This window comes from Tachyglossus aculeatus, chromosome 3 (genome assembly GCF_015852505.1).
Source record: "Tachyglossus aculeatus isolate mTacAcu1 chromosome 3, mTacAcu1.pri, whole genome shotgun sequence".
Lineage (NCBI taxonomy): Eukaryota > Metazoa > Chordata > Mammalia > Monotremata > Tachyglossidae > Tachyglossus > Tachyglossus aculeatus.
In genome coordinates, this window is record NC_052068.1 from 34343401 (window position 1) to 34365378 (window position 21978).

The 21978-nt window shown below is 44.2% G+C and overlaps 1 protein-coding gene across 1 annotated transcript in view; it reads left to right on the forward strand.

Annotated features, from left to right (window-relative positions):
- Positions 1–20466, forward strand: part of BMS1 (BMS1 ribosome biogenesis factor) — a 43693-nt gene extending 23227 nt beyond the window's left edge. Inside the window, exons 13-23 of the mRNA XM_038743712.1 lie at positions 652–733; positions 1693–1769; positions 2990–3166; positions 10219–10407; positions 10503–10683; positions 12348–12406; positions 12933–13055; positions 14617–14764; positions 16057–16232; positions 16742–16903; positions 19916–20466. Of these exons, the coding sequence (XP_038599640.1) occupies positions 652–733; positions 1693–1769; positions 2990–3166; positions 10219–10407; positions 10503–10683; positions 12348–12406; positions 12933–13055; positions 14617–14764; positions 16057–16232; positions 16742–16903; positions 19916–20143 (1602 nt within the window). The 3' untranslated portion in view covers positions 20144–20466. The remainder of the gene's footprint in view (positions 1–651; positions 734–1692; positions 1770–2989; positions 3167–10218; positions 10408–10502; positions 10684–12347; positions 12407–12932; positions 13056–14616; positions 14765–16056; positions 16233–16741; positions 16904–19915) is intronic.
- Positions 20467–21978: the final 1512 nt, after the last annotated feature.

The following is a 21978-nucleotide window of genomic DNA, read 5'->3' on the forward strand; positions in this document are numbered from 1 at the left end:
CATGATCTCCGCCACTTGTCAGCGGTGTGACTTTGGGCAAGTCACTTCACTTCTCCAGGCCTCAGTTACCTCATCTGCCAAACGGGGATGAAGACTGTGAGCCCCCTGTGGAACAACCTGATCACCTTGTAACCTCCCTAGCACTTAGAACAGTGCTTTGCACATAGTAAGCGCTTAATAAATGCCATTATTATTATTATTATTATTGAATGTGGACCTCCTGGGCCAAATTGGTGCTCTCTCTGCTGACTTTGGCCATGCCTGGTGTCCAGGAAGAATGTGGAAGGGATGGGTGTGCCTGCTGTTTATTGGTAGCACTTTCCCCATTTTGCAGTTGATTAGGTCAGCGTTGTGCTAATAGACCTCATCACTTGGCAGAATGACTTTCTAACTCCTCCATGTTTGTCTTGATTAGATTCCTCCTTCCCCTACTGAATGGGACAGTTTCAGTGTGGAAACAGTCATTCTTTTTAAAGGAAAACATCAGCCACTCTGTCCCCAGGGTTATCTTAAAAGGAGTGACATTTTTCAAAGCAGATTTCAACTGAGGCAATCGGTTAGCCGGAGTTTCCCTTAGATCTCTAAGGGAAATTTAGTTCAATGATTCGGCGGCATAATTTACATGGCTTTACTCTCCCTTTTTTATATAAGGTTATGAACAATATCCGAGATTGCTTTGTAACCGGAAAGTGGGAAGCGGATAAAGATGCAGCCAAATTGTTAGAGAAAGACGGTAAGTGAACGGTTCCTTCCTGGAAGACAGGGTCTCGTCCAGATTTACGTTTCATTTTGTGTCAGGGGCAGTCTTCTCACTCTCCCGTTTCCTGTTAAAGTTGCTACACTCACATTTTTGCCAAGATTCCCGAAGACAGATATCCTAATTACTCACATTCCTTCTCCCTTTAGCTCATCACCTGATTCCTGTAGAGTCTGAAATGTTGGAGATTTAGGCAACTGCCACAGAATTTTTACTTTTGTAGATAGGTGTAAAAAGCGAGAGCAGATCTGTGGGAACAAAAAAACGAGGAGGGTTATGAAAGTTGCATTGTTCGTAAAAGCGCGTGGCTGTTGGCCGTTGTTTAGAGTTGAACTTCGGATTGGGATTCCTCGAAGCTCTTGTTTATCTCAAGGGCAAGCTAAAGATGAGGTAGGAAGTGGAGAAGATAGGGTCTCTGGTTTACAGGATAATTACTATTGATATTTGTCTCTGAAACAGAAAGGGACTTTGTTTTAGGGCCATATGAGATACTGTAAAGTGAAAGTATTCCAAGCCTGGTTTTTGGTCTTCCTTTGTGGTTCAGGGTGGGTTTAGAGAGTCGAGACAAAAAGCAAAAATGTGACCCGTGGAAGGAATCAATCTGAAATATACGGCGTCACAGGTTTATTTTCAACCTGCATGTAGCGTGTAGCAGCAGCGTGGCTCAGTGGGCTTTGGAGTCAGAGGTCATGGGTTCAAATCCCAGCTCCACCAGTTGCCAGCTGGGTGACTCTGGGCAAGTCACTTAACTTCTCTGCGCCTCAGTTCCCTCATCTGTAAAATGGGGATTAAGACTGTGAGCCCCCCGTGGGACAACCTGATCACCTTGTAACCTCCCCAGCGCGTAGAACAGTGCCTTGCCCATAGTAAGTGCTTAATAAATGCTGTCATTATTATTATCATTTAGTAGTGGTTTCGGTTATCGTTTTTCACAGAGGAACTGTATGGTGACTTTGAAGACTTAGAGACGGGACATGTACAGAAAGGAAAGTCTTCCAGTCAAGAGGATGAGGTGAGTCTTTGCGGCTGAACACTTGGCCTGGGGGCCCATTCCAGTAACTACTGTTGATAGTGCAGTAATAGAGATTGGGAAATTTATCTCTACAATCAGTGTAACCTGAAGAGAGGGCAGCTTGGTTAGGGCAGGTGGGTGTGTGTGACGAGGAGAAACGGGATGGGATGATATTTGGGGGGCGAGGGTCCGTATCCATACTTAACTCCTCTGAAATAAACCCAGAAAATAAGTTTTATAAGGCGTTGCAGATGACAAAACACCAATTAATGTGAAGAAAACTTTTGTTCCTCTGAAAGGCGAGGAACTCTTTAGAGAAAATGGCCTTTGAGTGAACTGAGTTGGGAATATTCAGCGTGTGTGCTAGAAGACATCGGGGCCCTTCCCAATCAGCAGAATTGCCGTTGCTTTGGGTGTTGGGTACTATTTAAAAATAAACTTGACTTGACTTGAGGTTTTGCTATTTATCCTAAAAATGAGGTCCGTGAAATGAAGACGGGGAGGCTTTTAAGTGTGTTTTTCAGGGGGTGGTTTCGATGAATAGCGTACTCTCCCAAGCGCTTAATACAGTGCTCTGTGTGCAGTAAGAGCTCAATAAATATGATTGATAAAGCTTTCAAATCACAAATATAGAGCTGATTAAGCACAGAAAATGTGAACAGCAGAGGGTATATTTTGTTCAAGTTAAGACCAATTATGTGCTTCATTTATGTGATGTTTAGAAGACAAATATATAGATTATTATATATGTGTCCAGAGCACTTGTCTTTGAAATGTCAGTGTGCCAGAGAGACGATTTTACCGTCTTGAGTGTTTTCAATTTAGCATGGAATTTGAGGTGGGAAAAAGGTGGTGAGTGGGAGAGGCTGAGAAAATCAAGAGAGTGTAAGGCCATGAAAGTGTCAATTCACACTGGGGTAAAGCCCCTGAGAAAGTCCCCCGTCCAAAGTGCCAGAGACTTGGCAGAGGAAAAGCAGATGTGGTTTCTCAAGAGATGCAGATCTCCTACTTCAGTCCTTTTTGAGAGTTTTAGTATCTTCATTTTATGTTTTTAAACCATTTTCATCCATAAAACCTCAGTTCTTGTTTTGATTTTTTGCATTTCTAACGAAAACCCACAGGCTAGTTTAAAAAGACCACCCTGAACTGATTCCTCTCCCCGCCCCCCCCCAACCCCTGCAGAATCCGTAGATGACTGCTCTAATTCCTTGTCTTGGCAGGTTGAAAGTGAGGAGGAGGAAGTTAAAGAAGAAAAAGAATGTAAAGAAGAAGAAGATGCGAAGAAAAAACGTATGGATAAAAAGAGGAAATTGAAAGAAATGTTTGATGCTGAATATGATGAAGGAGAAACTACATACTTTGATGATCTTAAAGATGAAATGCAAAAACAAGCCCAGGTAAGAGCAGTTTTTCCCACCCTTGGTTTAAATTGAAAATTTTGCGGTCAACGAAATTCCTTGGTGAGATTTTTTTTTTTGTTTTTTTTTTCCTTTTGCCCCTGCACTGGGCGTGTTTAAAGTGGGCACACATATAATAATAATAATAATAATGATGATGATGACCGTATTTGTTAAGCGCTTACTATGTGCCGAGCACTGTTCTAAGCGCTGGGGGGGATACAAGGTGATCAGGTTGTCCCACGTGGGGCTCACAGTCTTCAACCCCATTTTCCAGATGAGGGAACTGAGGCCCAGAAAAGTTAAATGACTTGCCCAAAGTCACACAGCTGACAAGCGGCGGCGGAGTCGGGATTAGAACTCATGACCTCTGGCTCCCAACCCCGGGCTCTTGGCGCTGAGCCACGCTGCTTTCCTGCCAGCATTGGGGAAGAAGGGGTGTTTCCTGGCAAATTTTGATGGGTAAACGTTAAAGACACGGGTATTAGAAGAAAAGCCATTTTACCAGTATTTGTTTATTTTTTGTTGGAATGTACTTGATATCACTTATCATGAAAGCCTTTCATATCTTTCGCTCTCTAGAGTTTCTTATCTGAGCTTCAGTTGGTTTTAAGTGAATGTCTTTAACTGTATAGATTTTCTTGTGTGCATTCACAAGATTGCCAGTGTATGCCTAAAAGCCTCATTAAGGAAATGCCTCTCCTAATTCCATGCCACATAATAATAATAATAATAATAATAATAATAATAATAATAATAATAATAATGGCATTTGTTAAGCGCTTACTATGTGCTCTTCTAAGTGCTGGGGGGATACAGGGTGATCAGGCTGTCCCATGTGGGGCTCACAGTCTTAATCCTACAGATGAGGTAACTGAGGCCCAGAGAATCAATCAATCAATCGTATTTATTGAGCGCTTACTGTGTGCAGAGCACTGTACTAAGCTCTTGGGAAGTCCAAGTTGGCAACATATAGAGACAGTCCCTACCCAACAGTGGGCTCACAGTCTTAAAGGGGGAGACAGAGAACAAAACCAAACATACTAACAAAATAAAATAAAGTGAAGTGACTTACCTAAGGTCACACAGCTGACAATTGGCGAAGCCTTGATTTGAACCCATGACCTCTGGCTCCCAAGCCCGGGCTCTTCCCACTGGGCCGCGCTGCTTCTCTAATCTAATCTAACAATTTCTTGCTTGAGTAGTCATTAACTATGTGGCTGCCGATCTGCATCAAAGTCTGATAAATGACAAAGAAATAAAAGCCCAGTGCAAATGAACTTGTATCAGAACATTCACAATGTAAATAAGCATCTTCCAGTAAATGGTAATCAAGGAGGCATTTCTTTTCTCTTCCTCTTTAAAAAAAAAAGAAAGGGAGATTGCAGGGAAGTGGATGTCCTATTCTGATGATGATCTTTGCGGACAAGAAGCACAAGATGCAAAATATCTGTTCAGAAGACCCTAGAGTATTTTTCAAAATCATAATTGAAGCATCCACCCGGTTTCCTGTTGATAATAATAATGATGGTATTTGTTAAGCACTTACTATGTGCAAAGCACTGTTCTAAGCGCTGGGGAGGTTACAAGGTGATCAGGTTGTTCTTGTAGAACCTGGTGTTAAGGGAAAACTCAGAGCTGTAGTGTTCTCTCCTTCTGATGTCCTGCATTTGGTCACAGGCAGCTTCTTTGATAAGACAATGTGCCCAGATCAGCCATTCGCCAGAGTTTTCCCTTAATTCCCTCAGCCAGTCAGTCAGTTAATGCTATGTGTTGAGCACTTAATATGGGCAGAGCACATTCGCAAGAGTTTTTCCATAATTCCCTCAGCCAGTCAGTTAATGCTATGTGTTGAGCCCTTAATATGTTCAGAGCACCGAACTAAGATCTTGGAAGAGTACAGTACAACTGAGTTGGTGGCCAGCTTCCTGCCCTAAATAATAATAATGGCATTTATTAAGCGCTTACTATGTGCAGAGCACTGTTCTGATCAATCAATCAATTGTATTTATTGAGCGCTTACTGTGTGCAGAGCACTGTACTAAGTGCTTGGGAAGTACAAGTTGGTAACATATAGAGACGGTCCCTACCCAACAGTGGGCTGACAGTCTAGAAGGGGGAGACAGACAACAAAACCAAACATACTAACAAAATAAAATAAATAGGTAGGCACAAGTAAAATAAATAAATAAATAAATAGAGTAATAAATATGTACAAACATATATACATATATACAGGGGAGTGCTGGGGAGGTTACAAGGTGATCAGGTTGTCCTACGGGGGCGCTCACAGTCTTCATCCCCATTTTACAGATGAGGTAACTGAGGCCCAGAGAAGTGAAGTGACTTGCCCAAAGTCACACAGCTGGCAATTGGTGGAGCCGGGATTTGAACCCATGACCTCTGACTCCCCCTGCTCCCCCTCCCCATCCCCCCACCTTACCTCCTTCCCCTCCCCACACCACCTTCATATATGTATATGTGTTTGTACGTATTTATTACTCTATTTATTACTCTATTTTATTTGTACATATTCTATTTTATTTTGTTAATGTGTTTTGTTTTGTTCTCTGTCTCCCTCTTCTAGACTGTGAGCCCGCTGTTGGGTAGGGACCGTCTGTATATGTTGCCAACTTGGACTTCCCAAGCGCTTAGTACAGTGCTCTGCACAAGTAAGCGCTCGATAAATACGATTGAATGAATGAATGACTCCAAAGCCCGGGCTCTTTCCACTGAGCCACGCTGCTTCTCTTCTATAAGCCTCTAAAGGAGCTTATAGTCTATAGGGGGGAGACAGACATTAGAGTAAATTATGGATATGTACTTGAAATGCGGTGGGGCAGGGGGTTAGGTGATTAGCAAGTGTTTAAAGGACACAGATCCAAGTGCATAGTCAGGAAAGGCCTCTTGAAGATTGTAATACGGCTTTGAAGGTGGGGAGAGTGACCATCTGTCCTATATGATAGCATTTATTAAGCGCTTACTATGTGCAAAGCACTGTTCTAAGCGCTGGGGAGGTTACAAGGTGATCAGGTTGTCCCACGTGGGGGCTCACAGTCTTCATCCCCATTTGACAGATGAGGGAACTGAGGCCCAGAGAAGTTAAGTGACTTGCCCAAAGTCACACAGCTGGCAATTGGCAGAGCCGGGATTTGAACCCATGACCTCTGACTCCAAAGCCCGGGCTCTTTCCACTGAGCCACGCTGCTTCTCTTCTCTAAGCTTCTAAAGGAGTTTATAATCTATAGGGGGAGACAGACATTAGAGTAAATTATGGATAAGCAGTATTGAGAAGCAGTGTGGCTCAGTGGAAAGAGCACGAGCTTTGGAGTCGGAGGTCGTGGGTTTGAATCCCGGCTCCGCCACTTGTCAGCTGTGTGACTTTGGGCAAGTCACTTCACTTCTCTGGGCCTCAGTTCCCTCACCTGTAAAACGGGGGTTAAGACTGTGAGCCCCGCTGTGGGACAACCTGATCACCTTGTAACCTCCCCAGTGCTTAGAACAGTGCTTTGCACATAGTAAGCGCTTAATAAATGCCGTTATTATTATTTATTATTATATGTACTTAAGTGCGGTGGGGCAGGGGGTTAGGTGATTATCAAGTGCTTAAAGGACACAGATCCAAGTGCAGAGTCAGGAAAGGCCTCTTGAAGATTATAATACGGCTTTGAAGGTGGGGAGAGTGACCCTCTGCCCTATACGAAGGGGGTGGGAGTGAGCCCACTGTTGGGTAGGGACCGTCTCTATATGTTGCCAACTTGTACTTCCCCAGCGCTTAGTACAGTGCTCTGCACACAGTAAGCGCTCAATAAATATGATTGATTGATTGATTGGGAGCTCCAGAACAGAAGGAGGACACAGGATAGGGGTTGGCAAGATAGTTGAGATGGAGGTACAGTAAGCAGATTGGCATTAGAGGAAGGAATTATTATTATTATTATTATTATTATTATTATTATTATTAAGTAATAATATTATTATTAAAAGCTTACTATGTGGCAGGCACTATGCTGAGCGTTGGGGTAAAAATAATAAAACAGTGGCATTTATTAAGTGCTTACTACATGCTGTTCTAAGCGCTGGGAAGGTTACAAGGTGATCAGGTTGTCCCACGGGGGGGCTCACAGTCTTCATCCCCATTTTACAGATGAGGTAACTGAGGCCCAGAGAAGTGAAGTGACTTGCCCAAAGTCACACAGCTGACAGTTGGCGGAGCCGGGATTCGAACCCATGACCTCTGACTCCAAAGCCTGGGCTCTTTCCACTGAGCCACGCTGCTTCTCGTACATGCTTCTTGCAGATACAGAGTAATCAGGTGGGACACGATCCCTGTCCCACATGAGGCTCACACTCTTAATCCCCATTTTTCTCAGTGAGGTAACAGAGGCACAGAGAAATTAAGTGACCTCCCCAAGGTCCCACAGCAGATGAGTGGCGGAGCCGGCATTAGAACCCAGGTCCTTTTGATTCCCGGGCCCGTGTTCTATCCATTCATTCAATCGTATTTATTGAGCGCTTACTGTGTGCAGAGCACTGTACTAAGCACTTGGGAAGTACAAGTTGGCAACATAGAGAGACGGTCCCTACCCAACAGCGGGCTCACAGTCTAGAAGGGGGAGAATCAGATCATGTTGGGTGGGTTGCCATCAGAGAAGCAGCGTGGCTCTGTGGAAAGAGCCCCAGCTTTGGAGTCAGAGGTCATGGGTTCAAATCCCGGGTCAGCCAACCATCAGCTGTGTGACTTTGGGCAAGTCACTTAACTTCTCTGGGCCTCAGTTCCCTCATCTGGAAAATGGGGATTAAAACTGTGAGCCCCCCGTGGGACAACCCGATCACCTTGTAACCTCCCCAGCGCATAGAACAGTGCTTTGCAGATAGTATATATGTATATATGTTTGTACGTATTTATTACTCTATTCATTTATTTTACTTGTACATATCTATTCTATTTATTTTATTTTGTTAATATGTTTGGTTTTGTTCTCTGTCTCCCCCTTCTAGACTGTGAGCCCGCTGTTGGGTAGGGACCGTTTCTATATGTTGCCAACTTGGACTTCCCACTTAGTACAGTGCTCTGCACACAGTAAGCGCTCAATAAATACGATTGGTTGATTGATTAATAGTAAGCGCTTAACAAAAACCATCATTACTATAGGAAGTCAGTGAGGTAACAGGAGGGAGCCAGCTGGTCGAGTGCTCTTTCTAGCCAAAACATGTATTTAAGACCCATACTAGAGCAGAGTTTGAATGAGACTGAGCCCCTTCCTTCCTCTCCCCCTCATCCCCCTCTCCATCCCCCCACATCTTACCTCCTTCCCTTCCCCACAGCACCTGTATGTATGTATATATGGTTGTACATATTTATTACTCTATTTATTTATTTATTTATTTTACTTGTACATATCTATCCTATTTATTTTATTTTGTTGGTATGTTTGGTTTTGTTCTCTGTCTCCCCCTTTTAGACTGTGAGCCCACTGTTGGGTAGGGACTGTCTCTGTATGTTGCCAACTTGTACTTCCCAAGCGCTTAGTACAGTGCTCTGCACATAGTAAGCGCTCAATAAATACGATTGATGATGATGATGATGATGATGAATGTAGAAACCTACCCTTTGCCCTTAACTAGCCCATCTATAGATTCTTCTTATTCATCAGTGCCATTTCTGAAGGAGCCAAGAGGAAACGGAACATTTTTCCTTCTGGCTGAAGACCTAAGTGGGGAATCCAGGTTCTGATTACCCAAAACATAGTTCTTGCCAAAAATTCTACCCACCGTTTTCTGTCTAGACGAGTAGCGTGGCCCAGTGGAAAGAACATGAGCCTGGGAGTTAGGAGACCCGGGTTCTAATCCCGGCTCCGCCACTTGTCGGCTGCGTGAACTTGAGCAAGTCACTTCAGTTTTCTGGGCCTCAGTTACCTCATCTGGAAAGATGGGGATTAAGAATGTGAGCCCCATGTGGGACAGGGACCGTTGTCCAACCTGATTAGTTCGTGAGCAAGTCGCTTACCGTCTCCGTGCCTCAGTTTCCTTCTCTGTAAAATGTGGCGTAGACTGGGAGCCCCGTGTGGGACGAGGGAAAGTCTGATCCGATTGCACTGTCACTACCCCAGGGCACGCCACTTGTCTGCTGTGTGAACTTGAGCAAGTCACTTCATTTTTCTGGGCCTCAGTTACCTCATCTGGAAAGATGGGGATTAAGAATGTGAGCCCCATGTGGGACAGGGACCGTTGTCCAACCTGATTAGTTCGTGAGCAAGTCGCTTACCGTCTCCGTGCCTCAGTTTCCTTCTCTGTAAAATGTGGCGTAGACTGGGAGCTCCGTGTGGGACGAGGGAACGTCTGATCCGATCGCACTGTCGCTACCCCAGGGCACGCCACTTGTCTGCTGTGTGAACTTGAGCAAATCACTTCATTTTTCTGGGCCTCCGTTACCTCATCTGGAAAGATGGGGATTAAGAATGTGAGCCCCACGTGGGACAAGGGACCGTTGTCCAACCTGATTAGTTCGTGAGCAAGTCGCTTACCTTCTCTGTGCCTCAGTTTCCTTCTCTGTAAAATGTGACGTAGACTGGGAGCTCCGTGTGGGACGAGGGAACGTCTGATCCGATCGCACTGTCGCTACCCCAGGGCCTAGTTTACAGCGCTTGGCATGTAGTAAGCACTCAACACGTACCAGTTATTCGGCTGGTGGTATTCATTCATTCATTCAATCGTATTTATTGAGCGCTTACTACTAAGCGCTTGGGAAGTACAAGTCGGCAACATATAGAGACGGTCCCAACAACGGGCTCACAGTCTAGAAGGGGGAGACAGACAACAAAACATGTGGACAGGTGTCAAGTCATCAGAATAAACAGAAGTAAAGCTAGATGCACGTCATTAACAAGATAAATAGAATAGTAAATATGTACAAGTAAAATAAACAGAGTAATAAATCTGTACAAACATGTACGTACAGGTGGTATATTGCATGATATATTTCCTTGTCTGTCATGCTGCCCTTGGACTCCAAAGAGGTAAGATCATTTCCATCTCTGTCTCCCCCGCAGCTTAACCGGGCCGAATTTGAAGACCAAGATGATGAGGCCAGAGTTCAGTACGAAGGATACCGTCCCGGGATGTACGTGCGGATCGAGATAGAGAACGTTCCCTGCGAGTTCGTGCTCAACTTTGATCCCCACTACCCGATTATCCTGGGCGGGCTGGGCAACAGCGAAGGCAACGTCGGCTTCGTCCACGTAAGCGAGGCGAGCTTGACGTGCGCGCGTGCTTCTCCTTTTCTTACCCGCTGTCCACCAGCGAATAACGCTCCTGATCCATTGTCTGCTCTCAGATGCGTCTGAAGAAGCACCGCTGGTATAAGAAGATCCTCAAGTCTCGGGATCCGTTAATCTTCTCCTTAGGGTGGAGGCGATTTCAGTCTATCCCCCTCTATTATATCGAGGATCACAATGGACGGCAGAGACTGCTTAAATACACCCCACAGCACATGCACTGTGGAGCCACGTTTTGGGGTAAGAACTAGGAACAGCACAATTTCCTGAAATCTCTCAGGCCCCGCCATTGTTCTTTTGTTGCTTGTTTTTATGGAAAAACTTGATGATGGTAGAGGTGAATGATGATGGTGCTGAATAATAATAATAATAATAATAGTGGTATTTGTTAAGCGCTTACAATTCATTCAGTCGTATTTATTGAGCGCTTACTGTATGCAGAGCACTGTACTAAGCGCTTGGGAAGTACAAGGTGGCGACATATAGAGACGGTCCCTACCCAACAACGGGCCCGCAGTCTAGAAGCGGGAGACAGACAACAAAACGAAACATGTGGACAGGTGTCAAGTCGTCAGAATGAATAGAATTAAAGCTAAATTTATTCATTCATTCAGTTGCATTTATTGAGCGCTTACTGTGTGCAGAGTACTGTACTAAGCGCTTGGGAAGTACAAGTTGGCAGCATATAGAGACAGTCCCTACCCAACAGCGGGTTTACAGTCTAGGAAGGGGAGACAGACAACAAAACAAAACATGTGGACAGGTGTCAAGTCATCAGAATAAATAGAAGTAAAGCTAGATGCACATCATTGCCAAAATAAATAGAATAGTAAATATGTACAAGTAAAATAAATAGAGTAATGAATCTGTACAAACATTCATTCGATTGTATTTATTGAGCGCTTACTGTGTGCAGAGCACCGTACTAAGCGCTTGGGAAGTACAAGCTGGCAACATATAGAGATGGTCCCTACCCAACAGCGGGCTCACAGTCTAGAAGGGGGAGACGGACAACGAAACAAAACGTGGACAGGTGTCAAGTCATCAGGATAAATAGAAGTAAAGCTAAATGCACATCATTGCCAAAATAAATAGAATAGTAAATATGTACAAGTAAAATAAATAGAGTAATAAATCTGTACAAACATTCATTCAATCGTATTTATTGAGCGCTTACTGTGTGCAGAGCACTGTACTAAGTGCTTGGGAAATACAAGCTGGCAACATATAGAGACGGTCCTTACCCAACAGCGGGCTCACAGTCTAGAAGGGGGAGACGGACAACTAAACAAGACATATGGTCAGGTGTCAAGTCATCAGAATAAATAGAATTAAAGCTAGTTGCACATCATTAACAAAATTAATAGAATAGTAAATATGTACAAGTAAAATAAATAGAGTAATAATAGAGTGCTTGTGAAGCACTTACTATGTGCGAAGCACTGTTCTAAGCCCTGGAGTAGATACAAGGTGAGCAGGTTGTCCCACATGGGGCTCACAGTCTTCATCCCCATTTTACAGACTAGGGTACGGAGGCACAGAGAAGCTAAGTGGCTTATCCACGGTCACACAGCAGACAAGCGGCAGAGGTGGGATTAGTACCTACGTCCTCTGACTCCCAAGCCCGTCTTCTTTCAAGTCACGGGCCTGTGAGATTGTTGTCACAGCAGCAGAAAGGGGCTGGGCAGTAGAAATCCCAAGAGGAAAATACACTGGGAAGCAATCGCATGGAGAATAATGAGTCTTGTTCCTCTTTCTGGCTATTCAGTGCATCAACAAGTAATCCCTAAAGAGCTCAGTTAAACGGAAAAAAGCTTTCTACGTATGAGCCAGAAGGTGTTGTTCAGTGCAAACTTGAATTTAAACTCTGCTTCTTTAATTTAATTTAATTTAATTTTTTTTAGGTCCCATCACTCCACAAGGAACTGGGTTTTTAGCAGTTCAGTCTGTCAGTGGCACAATGGTAAATTGAATGGACTTGAAATATGTTTCGTTTCATTTTATCGCTTGTATTTGAAAACATTTCTCTGTGGAGCAGTCGATCGTGCGCGCAGGACCTTTCCGACTGAAAAAGTCTCTCAATGTCGGTTGCGGTTTTTCCCGAGTGCTCACCGTTTGGTAATTTTGAAAAATGCAGTATTTCTTAGAAAAGCACCTAAATCATAGCACATGCCTTTCACTAAAATTATAATTTTGACTGGCTGGTTCGGAATAACTCATTCCAAGGTGCGAGACTGTCTTGGGACAGGTAACTCAGCTCAGTCTCTTTAGTCATACTTCAGTAATGTGGGTTTAAAAAATGATTTAAAATGATGTGACATTTTCCTGTGCTTATAAAAAAAATTCTGCTCTTTTATTGTTCTTAGCTGAAATGCGCTCTAATTGATTGCATCTTGTCTGAGAAATCTCCTCTCCCCCAGCCCCCTGTCCCCTTTCCCCAGCTGACATCATTTCTAAATCTTATTCAGATTTTTTGTGGTCTCTTCTAGTCTGATTTCCGGATAGCCGCCACAGGAGTTGTGCTTGATTTAGACAAATCTATAACAATTGTGAAGAAGTTAAAGCTAACCGGTTTCCCGTATAAAATCTACAAAAATACTTCGTTTATCAAGGTGTGTTTGAACATTGTTTTAGCGGGAGGGCTGGAGTTCTAAAAATGTCAAGCAACACCTGATACAGTTATGGACTACGCGGTTTTAAGGGAAAGGAAAATCTAAAACTTGTCTTGCATCTTTTACCTCTCTGGGTTTTTCTCTTTTATTTTTCTAAAATTTGTTTAGAAATCATAAATTGAGGCTCAATTTTTCCTTTTTTAAAAAGAATGTGTATTGATTCTGGGATTGCACAGACTTTAGGCAAATCACTCTGTTCTGGCTTATGGAAGGAACCCCTTTGCTTTCAAAATATGTGTTCTTACGAACTCGTTAAATTCATTATGATTTTTAAGAATTTGCATCTGCATCGCGATGAGACAGGGCATATGAGGTCCTAGTCCAGGTTAGAAGTCATTTTAGGGATGTAACTAATAACATATTTGCTGGAATAATTACGTGATTTTCAGTTGAGTCTCTGGTACTTTGATGTGTTCAAATTTTTATCCTCAAAGAAGTTCTGAATAAGAGATTAGTGAAAACCCTGTATTTTAGAATAATTACAAACAGTAATAATGATGCAGCATCACATGGTGGAAAGAGCTTCGTCCTGGGAGTCAGAGGACCTGAGTTCTAATCCCAGCTCTGCCACTAGTCTGCTGTGTGATCCTGGACAAGTTACTTAGCTTCTCTGTGCCTCAGTTTCCTCATCTGTAAAATGGAGAAGCAGCATGGCTCAGTGGAAAGAGCCTGGGCTTTGGAGTCGGAGGTCGTGGGTTCAAATCCCGGCTCTGCCAATTTTCAGCTGTGTGACCTTGGGCCAGTCACTTCACTTCCCTGGGCCTCAGTTACCTCATCGGTCAAATGGGGATTAAGACTGTGAGCCCCCCCGTGGGACAACCTGATCACTTTGTAACCTCCCCAGTGCTTAGAACAGTGCTTTGCACATAGTAAGTGCTTAATAAATGCTATTATTATTATTGTAAAATGGAGATTAAGACTGTGAGCCCTACTTGCGACAGGGACTGTGTCCAAAACCACTTATCCCTCTAGGCCGTAAGCTCGCTTTGGGCGGGGAACCTACCAACCCTGTTATATTGTACTCTCCCAAGCGCTTAGTACAGTGCTCCGCATACAGTAAGGGCTCAGTAGATACGATTGATTGATAATGTTGATAGCAGTGGCTCGCAGTCTTAGAGGGAGAACAGATATTTTAGTCATCATTTTAGAGATGGGGAGTCAGAGGCACAGAAAAGTTAAGTGACTTAGCCGTGGTCACACAGCAGGCAGAGTTGGAGTTAGAACCCGAGTCTCCGGAATCCCAGTCCCGGTCCCTTCCAGTCAGTAGGCCATGTTTTTAATTGTGTTGCTAGCCCTACAATTTGGCCCTCGCTCCAGGAAACGCGTGGACTGCCGAGTAATTTTGTGGGGGGCCTCATCTCGTAGATTGTGAGTAGTCCACCCCCGGAGTGCCAGGGATTGTGATTTATTCTCACCCGTGTATTCTGTCCCGGGGCGTCGTACAGTGCTCTCTACACCCTGTCAGCAGCTTAATGAGCCCTCTTCCAACTGCTCTTCCCAGGGTATGTTCAATTCTGCCTTAGAAGTGGCCAAGTTTGAAGGGGCGGCGGTCCGTACAGTCAGCGGTGTCCGGGGCCAGATCAAAAAGGCCCTTCGGACCCCAGAAGGAGCCTTCAGGGCAACCTTTGAGGACAAGCTGCTGATGAGCGGTAAGTGCTTGCTTGCTCTGTGGGGAAGCCTGAGCTGGAGAGGGCTTTTTCCTTGTCATCATCATTTTAGAAGGAAAAGTTGTGGTCATCATTAAGTAGATGTGTAAAGGGAACTGTTATATTGGACTCTCCCAATTGCGTGACACAGGGCTCTGTCCACAGTCGGCCCTCAATAAATGTGATGGATTGATTGGCATCCCTTGCAGAAGGTCTTACCTACTTCAGACCCATTCCCCACTTAACCCCTTTTTTTTCCGGCTTGAGAGGTAAGGGAAAGGAACTAACCTTTTGAGAGAAGTCAGGGAAAGGAACTAACCTTTTGAGAGAAATAAGGGAAAGGAACCAACCTTTTGAGAGAAGCAAGGGAAAGGAACTAACCTTTTGAGAGAAGTAAGGGAAAGGAACTAACCTTTTGAGAGAAATAAGGGAAAGGAACCAACCTTTTGAGAGAAGCAAGGGAAAGGAACTAACCTTTTGAGAGAAGTCAGGGGAAGGAACTAACCTTCTGAGAGAAGTCGGGAAGGAACTAACCTTTTGAGAGAAGTAAGGGGAAGTAACTAACCTTTTGAGAGAAGTAAGGGGAAGGAACCAACCTTTTGAGAGAAGTAAGGGGAAGTAACTAACCTTTTGAGAGACGTAAGGGAAAGGAACTAACCTTTTGAGAGACGTAAGGAAAAGGAACTAACTTTTGGGAGAAGTAAGGGAAAGGAGCTAACCTTTTGGGAGAAGTAAGGGAAGGGAACTAACCTTTTGAGAGAAGTAAGGAAAAGGAACTAACCTTTTGAGAGAAGTAAGGGAAAGGAACTAACCTTTAGAGAGAAGTCAGGGAAAGGAACTAACCTTTTGAGAGAAGTAAGGGAAAGGAACTAACCTTTTGAGAGAAGTCAGGGAAAGGAACTAATCTTTTGAGAGAAGTAAAGGAAAGGAACTAACCTTTTGAGAGGCTATTTACCCTTCCTTCAGACCCACAGCACTTCTGTACTGTATTTATGTACATATCTGTAATTTATTTATGTTAATATGAGTCTCCCCCTCTGCACTGTCAGCCCGTTGTGGGCAGGGAATGTGTCTACAAACCCTGTTATACTGTATTCCCCAAGCACTTAGTACAGTACTCCTGCACACAGTAAGCACTCAATAAATACATCAGATCGATCGATTGATTGAAAGGTCATCTCACTGAGGATAATTTGGGGAGTCATTTGTACTTTTGCTCGAGGATTTTGAAGAACTTTGGAATGTCGGGGAACAACGCCAGTTTGTTAAAGCAAGGTATTTTTCTCTCCTTCCAGATATTGTCTTCATGCGTACTTGGTATCCTGTTTCCATCCCAGCCTTCTATAACCCAGTAACGTCTTTGCTGAAACCAGTAGGGGAGAAAACCAGCTGGACAGGAATGAGGACAACAGGACAGCTGAGGCATGACCAGGGCATCCGCCTGAAGCAGAACAAGGACTCTCTCTATAAGGTACAACTTGTGTGGCTTGTGCCTTGGGCGGGGGGAATCCCAGAAGTTCCTCGAATTGGAGGAGAAAAGGTTAATTCATTACATTTTTCAAGTGGCAGATATAGATTCAAAGTCATTTGAAGATGATTTATTTTTATCGTCTAGCAGCTTTCTCCCAAGGTTTGCAAAATCTTCGAAATCTAGTGTAGATGTTATTGCCAAACCAATTTACTGATTTAGACTTGCTCAAGTGTTGCTGGTTTCTGGGGATCCTGATTCATCCTTAAAACAGTTTCTCTTAGTAGTAATAGTACAGTCGATTCAGGCAGGTGGCCGGGTCCAAACATGCATCTTCATACGTGATTGAGGGGTCACAAATGGCAAACTCTTGGCTCCTTTTACTCCCCCCCAAAAAGAGCATTCCGGAAGCACCGGTTCTCCTTGGAGAAGTTTGAACGCTCCAGCTAGTTAAATGTGGAAATTGCATATTCGATATCCTTTACCGTCTTTTTCCCTTTTTTGTTTTTTAGCCAATCGTGAGACAGAAGAAGCACTTCAATTCACTTCACATTCCCAAAGCCCTCCAGAAGGCACTGCCATTTAAGAACAAACCCAAGTTCCAGGAGCAGAGGGGTAAGGTTCCCAGGGGCCGGGTGAGACCAGCAGTTATCCGGGAGCCTCACGAACGGAAGGTAATCCCTTTATTTTCTCTGCATTACATTTTTCTCAAGTGGAATGTTTAACGGACATAATCGTCTGTGGCATTGCCATTTTACAGTTGGCGAAACTGGGGTACAAACTCGACGAAGGTCACGAGTTGTTATTAAAGAGCCAGAAATGTGAATTCCGGGCTTTCCGTTCTACACTCCCTTCCCAAGATTATTTCTCATGGTGTAGATTTTTTCCAACTCATGTTTTTCATTTCTGCGGTGGATGCACAGGCCCGGGCCCAAATGCTAGTCTATTACCAGCAGTAGGGAGAGGCCAGAGTAGGGCTTAGTAAAGTTCTTTGCACACAGTAAGCGCCCGGTAAATATGATTAATAATGATCATAGCGTAGCATCAAGCCTTTTAGACTGTGAGCCCACTGTTGGGTAGGGACTGTCTCTATATGTTGCCAATTTGTACTTCCCAAGCGCTTAGTACAGTGCTCTGCACATAGTAAGCGCTCAATAAATACGATTGATGATGATCAAGCCAAAAATTTTCAGCCTCATTCAGTCATATTTATTTATTTATTTATTTTTTGATGGCATTTATTAAGCACTTACTATGTGCAAAGCACTGTTCTAAGCTCTGAGGAGGTTACATGGTGATCAGGTTGTCCCATGGGGGGCTCACAGTCTTCATCCCCATTTTCCAATCAATCAATCAATCAATCGTATTTATTGAGCGCTTACTATGTGCAGAGCACTGTACTAAGCGCTTGGGAAGTACAAATTGGCATCACATAGAGACAGTCCCTACCCAACAGTGGGCTCACAGTCTAAAAGGGGGAGACAGAGAACAGAACCAAACATACCAACAAAATAAAATAAGTAGGATAGAAATGTACAAGTAAAATAAATAAATAAATAAGTAAATAGAGTAATAAATATGTACAACCATATATACATATATACAGGTGCTGTGGGGAAGGGAAGGAGGTAAGACGGGGGGATGGAGAGGGGGACGAGGGGGAGAGGAAAGAAGGGGCTCAGTCTGGGAAGGCCTCCTGGAGGAGGTGAGCTCTCAGCAGGGCCTTGAAGGTAGGAAGAGAGCTAGCTTGGAAGGAGGATTTTCCAGATGAGGGAACTGAGGCCCAGAGAAGTGAAGTGACTTGCCCAAAGTCACACAGCTGACAATTGGCGGAGCCGGGATTTGAACCCCTGACCTCTGACTCCAGAGCCCGGGCTCTTTCCACTGAGCCACGCTTCTTCTCGAACGCCTGTACTAAGCGCTCGCCCGGCCTCTCCCATCCTGCCCATTCCGTCAACCACTTGCTGAGACTCCCAGTTATCTGGGCTCCCGGCAGTCCCAAGGGAAGGTCCCAAATGGGCGAATGCGTCCACGGGATTAGCCGTGCCATGGATTCCAAAATCGGTGTCGGGGCTAGTGGTGTCAGCCCGGGCCAAGCAGGAGGCCCGGCTAAAACCGAGTCCGTGGAGGTAGGGACCGTCTCTATATGTTGCCAACTTGGACTTCCCAAGCGCCTAGCACAGAGCTTTGCAAACAGTAAGCGCTCAATAAATACGATTGAATGAATTTAGAGGCTGATGTTACTGAGAGAAGCAGTAATTGAAACGCTCTCACTCCCGGTCTTTGGGAAAGATAAAGGTCTTCTGGGGAAAGCTTAATAAAGCACTTCCAAGGTGCTTAATAATAAGGATGGTGTTTGGCAAGCGCTTACCATGTGCCAGGTACTGTACTGTGGGGTGAGAAGCAGCGTGGCTCAGTGGAAAGAGCACGGGCTTTGGAGTCATTCATTCATTCATTCAATCGTATTTATTGAGCGCCTCCTGTGTGCAGAGCACTGTGCGAAGTGCTTGGGGAGTACAAGTTGGCAACATATAGAGAAGAGTCAGAGGTCATGGGTTCAAATGCCGGCTCTGCCAGTTGTCAGCTGTGTGACGTTGGGCAAGTCACTTCACTTCCCTGGGCCTCAGTTACTTCATCTGTAAAATGGGGATGAAGACTGTGGGCCCCCTGTGGGACAACCTGATCACCTTGTAACCTCCCCAGCGCGTAGAGCTGTGCTTTGCACATAGTAAGCACTTAACAAATGCCATCATTATTATTATTATATGAGCAAATTGGGTCGGACACAGTCCCTGTCCCACGTGGGGCTCACGGTCTCAACCCCCATTTTACAGATGAGGGGACCGAGGCCCAGAGAAGTGAAGTGACTCGCCCAAGGTCACACAGCTGACAGGTGGCAGAGCCGGGATTAGAACCCATGACCTTTTGACTGCCAAGCCCGGCCTCTGTCCATTACACCGTGCGGGGGTCATTCTGAATATTTTGCTCTACCCTACTTAGATACCTATATCTATCTATTTGCTTGCCTGTAGTTTTTATATGTGTATCTTTGTAGATATTTGTATTTGAATACCTGATCTTACGGGAGGGAGAGAAAGGAAAGACCTGGATTTTTCTCAATCCAAATTAAACTGCTTCCTTACTACTTTTTATGCCCCTCTACCTGCCCCCCAAATCAACAGTGTTGAAATAACCCAAGACTAAGGTCATACTGGTTATTTTGTTAATATGTTTTGTTTTGTTTTGTCTGTCTCCCCCTTCCAGACTGTGAGCCCGCTGTTGGGTAGGGACCGTCTCCATACATTGCCAACTTGTACTTCCCAAGCGCTTAGTACAGTGCTCTGCACACAGTAAGCGCTCAATAAATACGATTGAATGAATGAATGAATACTGGTCTAAGCATTAAAGATGATGTACGAAGAGTGTATGCTCACTGTGGTCAGGGAATAAATCTTGTGCCTCTTTTGTCCTTTCCCAACGGTTTAGGAGCAGGCCCTGCCGTCAGTAGACCGTGAGCCCTGAGAACGGGGACTGTGTCCGACCTCATTAACTTGTATTTACCCCTGCTCTTAGGACAGATAATAAGCACTTAACAAATACCCTTTAAAAAAAAAGTTTGGTGCTCAGTAAGTTACACCGTTCATTTCTACCATTGCTCTGATGGTCGCATTTCCGTTTTCCTCTAGATCGCCGCATTGCTTTCAGCCCTGGGTACTGTGCACAGTTACAAAGTGAAGAAGGCCAAGCAGAAACAGCAGCAGCAGCTTAAAGAACACCTCAAACTGAAGCAGAAGGAGGATGAAGAGAAACTCAAGCGTCAAAAAGAAGCCAGGAAGAGAATCTTCCGAATTAGAGGTCAGAAAGAGAAAAAGAATCAGAAGTCAAGCTTGAAAGGATCTGGGGAACAGAAGTGAACTTCCAAAGACTGTTGGAACTTCGCCTGGATTCGGGGGAACCGGGTGGGTTTTCCCGTTTGCTGGGGCTGAAAACACCAAGTCAGAGCAGAGTCCAAAACCAGAGTTTCATTTGCTCCACCTCATCAGCGATTTTGAAGAAGAAAAGGGAACGGACCAAGTGACCCACCAGAATTTGGAAATGCATATAAATATGAAGTGATGTAATTTATAGGTTCTTCCCCCCACCGTACCACCTGAGGGGACTATCGTCCGAGAGTTTCAGTAGAGTTGGTTCTCCGTGCGCCCTGCAAGAAATCATTAAAATATTTTCATGGAATACTTATTGTCTGTCATCATCATCATCATCAATCGTATTTATTGAGCGCTTACTGTGTGCAGAGCACTGTACTAAGCGCTTGGGAAGTACAAATTGGCAACACATAGAGACAGTCCCTACCCAACAGTGGGCTCACAGTCTAAAAGGGGGAGACAGAGAACAAAACCAAACATACTAACAAAATAAAATAAATAGAATAGATAAGTCTTTCTCAGTGGAGGCTAAGGCCTTTAGGCTTTTTGGTGGGTCAATTTATTACTCTATTTATTTATTTATTTTACTTGTACATTTCTATCCTATTTATTTTATTTTGTTGGTATGTTTGGTTCTGTTCTCTGTCTCCCCCTTTTAGACTGTGAGCCCACTGTTGGGTAGGGACTGTCTCTATGTGTTGCCAATTTGTACTTCCCAAGCGCTTAGTACAGTGCTCTGCACATAGTAAGTGCTCAATAAATACGATTGATTGATTGATTGATTCATTCATTCAATCAATCGTATTTATTGAGTGCTTACTGTGTGCAGAGCACCGTACTAAGCGCTGAATCAGTATTGTGGAGAATTGTTCTAGGCTGAAGAAACCAGCTAATCTTTTATGCTTACCTTTGGGTTTTGCACCTTTTCAGTTGGTCTATTTTGTTCTTTGTATCTTCTCCCTAACTAGCCTGTAATCCTCATTGAGAATTTGTTTGAGCGTCAGTTTTTTCCTAAATACTGCCTGCTAGATCTTTCCTCTTATTGTGGAACCGGCCCGTGTCTGGGAGGGAGGACCTTGATTTAAATTACGGGCACCTACTGCGTGCTCAAAAATCAAAGCCCAAACTGTACCGTGATCCGGTGTCGGGGAAAGCAAAAGGGAATCTTCTGAGGGGAGTATAAGGCGAGACTTCTCTTTTGGCCCCAGAATTTGTTCTTTTGGGTAGATGAGGCTTAGGTAGACCTTGAAGGCAAATTGACAAAGCAGGCCCTTAGGCAGGCTTACCTAAGGCCTACCAAAATGATGGAAGGAGCGTAATATGGGACATTGAAGTGAAAGGTTGAGCTTAGTACAGTGCTCTGCACACAGTAAGCGCTCAATAAGTACGATTGAATGAATGAATGAATGTTCTGCACAAAATAAGGACTCAGTGATATCACTGACTAATAAAATACTTTAAAGAAACGATCATCCCTCTAATTTAGACTGTGCCTAGCCCCATGTGGGACAGAGGTTGTGTCAAAACTTCATTATCTAGTATCTACCCCAGTGCTTATTACAAGTGCTTGGCAGATAGTAGGTGCTTAATAAGTACAAAAAAAAATCCTTGCAGGAAACCTGCTTAGAACCCAAAGGCTATTCCCAAGTACAGTGCTCTGCACACAGTAAGCGCTCAATAAATACGATTGATTGATTGAAACATAAAATGTGTGCTCTGATCCCCCTCTCTGCCAGTAAGTTCTCTCTGGGCAAATCACTCTGAATGGGAATAGCCTTTGGGTTCTAAGCAGATTTCCTGAGAGGATTTTTTTTTTTTTTTTT